This window comes from Otolemur garnettii, unplaced genomic scaffold (genome assembly GCF_000181295.1).
Source record: "Otolemur garnettii isolate 467f Iridium unplaced genomic scaffold, OtoGar3 scaffold00034, whole genome shotgun sequence".
Taxonomy (NCBI): Eukaryota; Metazoa; Chordata; class Mammalia; order Primates; family Galagidae; genus Otolemur; species Otolemur garnettii.
The window spans coordinates 5,052,535-5,057,955 of NW_003852429.1; the positions used below are offsets into that span (position 1 = coordinate 5,052,535).

General features: G+C 43.3%; 1 protein-coding gene across 1 annotated transcript in view; it reads right to left on the bottom strand.

Moving 5' to 3' along the window:
* The window catches only part of ABCC4 (ATP binding cassette subfamily C member 4), a 252,668-nt gene that overhangs the window by 165,125 nt on the left and 82,122 nt on the right, over positions 1-5,421 (bottom strand). Inside the window, exons 7-8 of the mRNA XM_012805020.1 lie at positions 4,791-4,916; positions 3,134-3,383 (exon numbers count right to left, since the gene is read on the bottom strand). Coding sequence (XP_012660474.1) covers positions 3,134-3,383; positions 4,791-4,916 — 376 coding nt within the window. The remainder of the gene's footprint in view (positions 1-3,133; positions 3,384-4,790; positions 4,917-5,421) is intronic.

The window sequence follows — 5,421 nt, forward strand, 5'->3', positions numbered from 1 at the left end:
CCTTGCTTCTAGGCAAGGACAATTAGCTCAGAAGGAGCCAAACTGTCTGGAACAAACAAGTCAGTCACCCCGCCCTTATAGTAAGGTGACCAGATGTCCCGCTTTTGGTGGGACAGTCCCAATTTTTAACAATTTGTCCTACATCCTATGGCATTTTAAAAAAGCCACAGTTTTGGGAAAGAATGTGTGACAAGCTAGGGAACACAGAACAGGAAGGGAATATACGGTTTTCGGCTGCCACGTGGCTATTTCACCAGGATATGCATTTTATATTATTTTTGTTAATTTTATAATGTTAAACTTTAATAATAACAAATAATTGTTGAGAACTGATTATCTAGAACTGCTTATCAAAGTTTGCATTGTTGTCAGGCACCCCCCCCAGACCCCCCCAATGGTGTCTGGCTTTACCAATGTTAAAATCTGGTCACCTTATTCATGCAGCAGCATTCAGCTCTCCAGTCCTCCACTTCTGCCCCAGCAGATGCAGCGTTCCTCCCTCCACCCCCTGACAAATGCTGAGACAAGAAGCCACTGAGGAATCAGAGAGCAGCCTCCAGGAGAGAGCCAAACCTCAGCAGCCCCCAGGAGACAACCAAACCTTGAACGTGGACTTTCTACTCTCCAGAACAGTAAGAAATAAATTTCTGTGATGTTCTGTTATAGCAATACAGACAGACTGACAATTATTAAAATCCCCCCAAAAGATAAAATTCTTAACTTGTACCTTAAAATACCACTTTATCGGGAGCCCTGGTTTCTAATATTAGTGCTTTGGAGCCTATTCTGACATGTGGAATATTTCCCTAAGTGTCATTTTAATCATCTCATTTTTTTTTTGAGATAGAGTCTTATGCTGTTATCCTGGGTAGAGTGCTGTAGTGTCATGCATAGGTCACAGCAACCTCAACCTCTTGGGCCAAGCAATCCTCTTGCCTCAGCCTCCTGAGTAGCTTGGACTAAAGGTGCCCACCACAAGGCCCAGCTAGTTTTCCTACTTTTTGTAGAGATGGGGTCTCTCTCTTGCTCAGGCTGGTCTCAAGAGGATCGCTTGGCCCAAGCTCAGGGCTCTGAGCCAATTCCCAGTTCTGCCATTTACAAGCCCCCTGAAACTGGCAAACTGTTTAGCCTATTACAGGGGCTACTTGCTTCACTGTAAAGGGAATATGTTCATCTCATTCAATTGTTGTCAGGATTAAATGTCAAGGATGCCAAGAAACCTGGGCCATCAGACACACTGGCAGCTGCTATCAAAGCAAGTGGCAGCAACAACAAAATCACAGCAACACAATATATCCATGACACTACTGTCCCTACAAGGTATAGTGTAGTTAGGATGACACCATCATAGTACATTCCTAATTGCTTTCAAGATGCAAAAACTCCATAAAAACGTTTTACTGAACTGCATGGAGCATCTACAACAATGCTGCTCAAAGCCACTGTCAGAATGATAAGCTCGGCTCGGCTCAGCACCTGTGGCTCAAGTGGCTAAGGCGCCAGCCATGTACACCCAAAGTGGTGGGTTCGAATCCAGCCTGGGCCCACCAAACAACAGTGACGGCTGCAACCAAAAAATAGCTGGGCGTTGTGGCAGGCGCCTGTGGTCCCAGCTACTTGGGAGGCTGAGGCAGGACACTCACTTGAGCCCAGGAGCTGGAGGTTGCTGTGAGCCGAAATGCCATGGCACTCTACCCAAGGGGACAGCTTGAGGCTCCTGTCTCAAAAAAAATAAATAAATAAATAAAAATAAGAATGATAAGCTCAGGGGAGCAGAACTGGCCCTGGACAACTGATCTTTTTATAAGTAATTTTTTTTATTAACATAGAATCTTTAGCATTTGCTTTGGCAGCACATATACTAAAACGCAGAATCTTCATCATAAAAAATACATCAGCTTCTATGAAAAGGCAAAAAAGAAAAAAAAATCACATCTACTGCCTGTGAAGTTCATTAGAACCTGTTCTTGGGCATCCATCTCAACTAAGAACCAAGAATAAAGCAAAATAGATGTTTTTAATGCCTGAAAACCCACCTTCTGGCCAAGCCTCTCACAGAGCCAAGTCCTAATTTAAGACCTTGTCAGGAACACACAAATACTTGAGCACCTACTATGTGCTAAGCCCTTACCTTGGTGAACACATCATTTGTCCCTAGCAAGTTAGAGACAGTTAATGGGAACAGATGACAGTGGGTTTGGTGGGTGCTGTGATGTGAATGTATGTTCCCCCCTCAAAATTCACAGGTTGGAACTTAAACCCCAATGGTAGAGTACTAAGAGGTGGTGCTTTTAGGAGGTGATTTGGCCAGGAGGGAAATGCCCTTGTAAATAGAATTAGTGCCCTTACACCCAGCTGGAGGGAACTAGCCAGGCCCTCTGTTCCCTCTGTCCATTCTGTCCTATGAGGACACAGCATCCAAGGTGCCAGCTTGGAAGCCAGAGCACCCTTTACCAGACACCTGTGTCAGAGCCTGACCCTGGACTTCCAAGACACCAAAATTTCTACTATTGATAAATTAACTGGTCTCAGGTTATTTTCTTATGCAACACTAACAAACCAAGACAATGGAAATCAACAAATTAGAAAGAAAGAGGCCTGTCAAAGACAGGATGAAAAACTGAGAAGAGGACAGGATGTCAAGGCAGAGACACAAAAGGTACGGCCAGAAATTAACATGAGGACAGTATCCAGGGAGAAAAGAACTCATTTTTATAAAGGGGATGACTAAATGGAACTGAGGTCATTCTTCCTGCCCAAAGATCAAGAGGCCTCCTAGCATTTCAAGAGGACTCCTCCTTGACCTAGAGCCTCACAAACTCACTACCTGCTCATTAGGAGATGAAATCTTTTTGCCTCCCCCACTTTTAGATATTTTAATCACACCTGCAGTTACCAGATGGACATCCAGAGCCCTTTGACACTGTGGTTTACACTGCTGTCCCAGATGACAGGAATTCTCACCTTATGCCAGCACACACCATCTCAGACAGTGAAGGACGCACAGTGTTTTGGAATGACTGTGCGCTCTGGTGCTGGGAGACTTAAGCCTCACTAAACTTGAACACCGTGACAAGTATTATTTGACTTCAAATCCACCTGCAACTTTCAAATATCATTTGACACCCCAAACCTGGATTCTTCGGATGCTGACGATCGATTCTGACACCTTCTCAATGGCAGAGGGGAAGAAGAGGGTGACTGTCAACCGTAACGCTCCATACAGAGACACTGCCACAAACACTTGGCTGGCCATAATCACATTGCCAAGGAGCACATAGCAGGTGAAGGTCACGAACACGATAACTTTGCTTGCGCTGAAAAATGATGCCAAATTCATCCCTCTGAGGTAGGAACTTCTCAGTATCTTGGAGATTTCCTTTCTGTAAAAAGAGTGAATAGAGGTTTTAAAGGAAGCATCAACATTAAAGTCATGATTTCAAATGCCTGTTGCATGTGGTCCCTTTCTAGGTAAAGACACAAATTAGGATAAACTGTCTCTTACATCATAGAAATATTTGACAGCCCACCCCTAGGAATAGCTTTAATTCTAGGGCCAGACAAGACCACTAAATAACCACTCTATTCATAACAGGAAATAATGTTTAATGTCAGCGCTTGACATTTGGGGGTGAATCAGACTGGGTTTGAATAATCATTCCAACAGATTCATTCAACAAGAAGTGGTAAACTCAAGTCCTATGCCAGGTCCCTCACCGATGAGTAAGACATAGCCTATCCCCTACAGGGTCTCCAGAACTTATGGGAGAAGAGAATAAGCAACCCCCAAATTGTGAGACCCTCAAGACTAGATGTAGCTGGCACAGTGTCCCAAGAATCACAGAAATGAGGTGAGTAACTCAGAGTGGCAAGGTCAGGGAGGGTCCCAGGCATGGTAGAGGGAAGAGGAGGAAGAAGAGCACAGCTCTGAAACACAGGGAGGTGATCTCCCAAGCTGAGAGTTGGCCATACGCCACCAAGGAATTTTGAGAAGGACCATCTGCTGGAGTACAAAAACTAACCAAATATAATATATTTAAACCAAAGCCAAATAAATAAAAATTCTAAAAATGTAAAGCCAAACCAAAAGTAACAGTTTTAGCACAGCTGTCTAGAATGAGTATTGACTCATAGTTTGGCCCAATATAGGTACACCCAACCTCTATAATCATTCCATTTGCCTACATTAACATAAATTATAATTTCTACTACTTTGGGAGGCCCAGGCAGGAAGTACACTTGAGGTTAGCAATTTAAGACCAACCTGAGCGAGGGACCCTATTTCTACAGAACATAGAAAAAATTAGCCAGTGGCACAACCTGTGGTCCCAGCTACTCAGAAGGCTGGGGAAGGAGGAACACTTGAGCAGCTTTGGGGTTGCTGTGAGTGACCTATGATGAAGCCCTGTCGGATAGCCAGGGCCAGCTGGATAGCCAGGGCCAGACAGCCAGAGTCAGTGCAACAGAGCAAGACCCTATCTCAAAAAAAAAAAAAAGGCTTATAGAATTGCTAGCATCTAGGCATTGTCAGGGATTTAGGACACTGACAAACAGGTGGAATTTCATTTTTACATCAATCAAGAAACACATATACTTTCTGCTGTAAGAACATGGAAAATGGAAGACCCGCCTAAAATGATGTCCTACACCATTCTATGTAACCCTCATGCCACATGCAAGGGTACGTTTCACCAAAAGGTTGAAAACATAGTAAGAATTCTCAAACCATTCAGTAGAAATCGGAAACAGAAAAAGTACAAAAATAGGGCATAATGTATATAAAAACTTACCTTCTCAAATTGGCAATAAGGTCTGCAAATGGCTTTTCCCAAGCATACATTTTAATTATTCTTATACCAGTTATAACTTCATTCATGGTCCTGATCCTGGCATCCGTGAAAGCAGCAGTTTTATTCCTAAGAGGGAAAGAACTTGCAGATGAGCCACAGTGATCACAGCCTAACTTTCCTTATCAGATGTGCACATATCAAATGATTCCCTACAGCTCTTTTGCTCCAACAACACAGACAGGTCCTACTCAAACCACAATTGGAAAAGGACTTCAATTATAAAGTCAAAAATTTATCTCAACTCAGTAAGTAATTTGGAGAGTTTGCAATATCTGCTGAGGAAGACATGAAAAAGAATCAGATAGTATCTGTTCCCTAGAGGAGCTCAAAGGTGGGCAGGAAAGGCAGAAAGGGACCATAACCTAACAATAATACAGTGGGCAGGGGTAGGATAAAATCAGAATAAAGGGCTTCTAATTCCATTGGACAAGAAGAGAAGCAACAAAGCTCCAGAGTACTGGGAGCATCTGAACAGGGTCTCCAAGGATAAGGTACATTTGGAAGATGGCAAAGAGAGGAAAAGAAATTCCAAGTAGAAAAAACACTATCATCTACCCCTGGGATGTTGAAA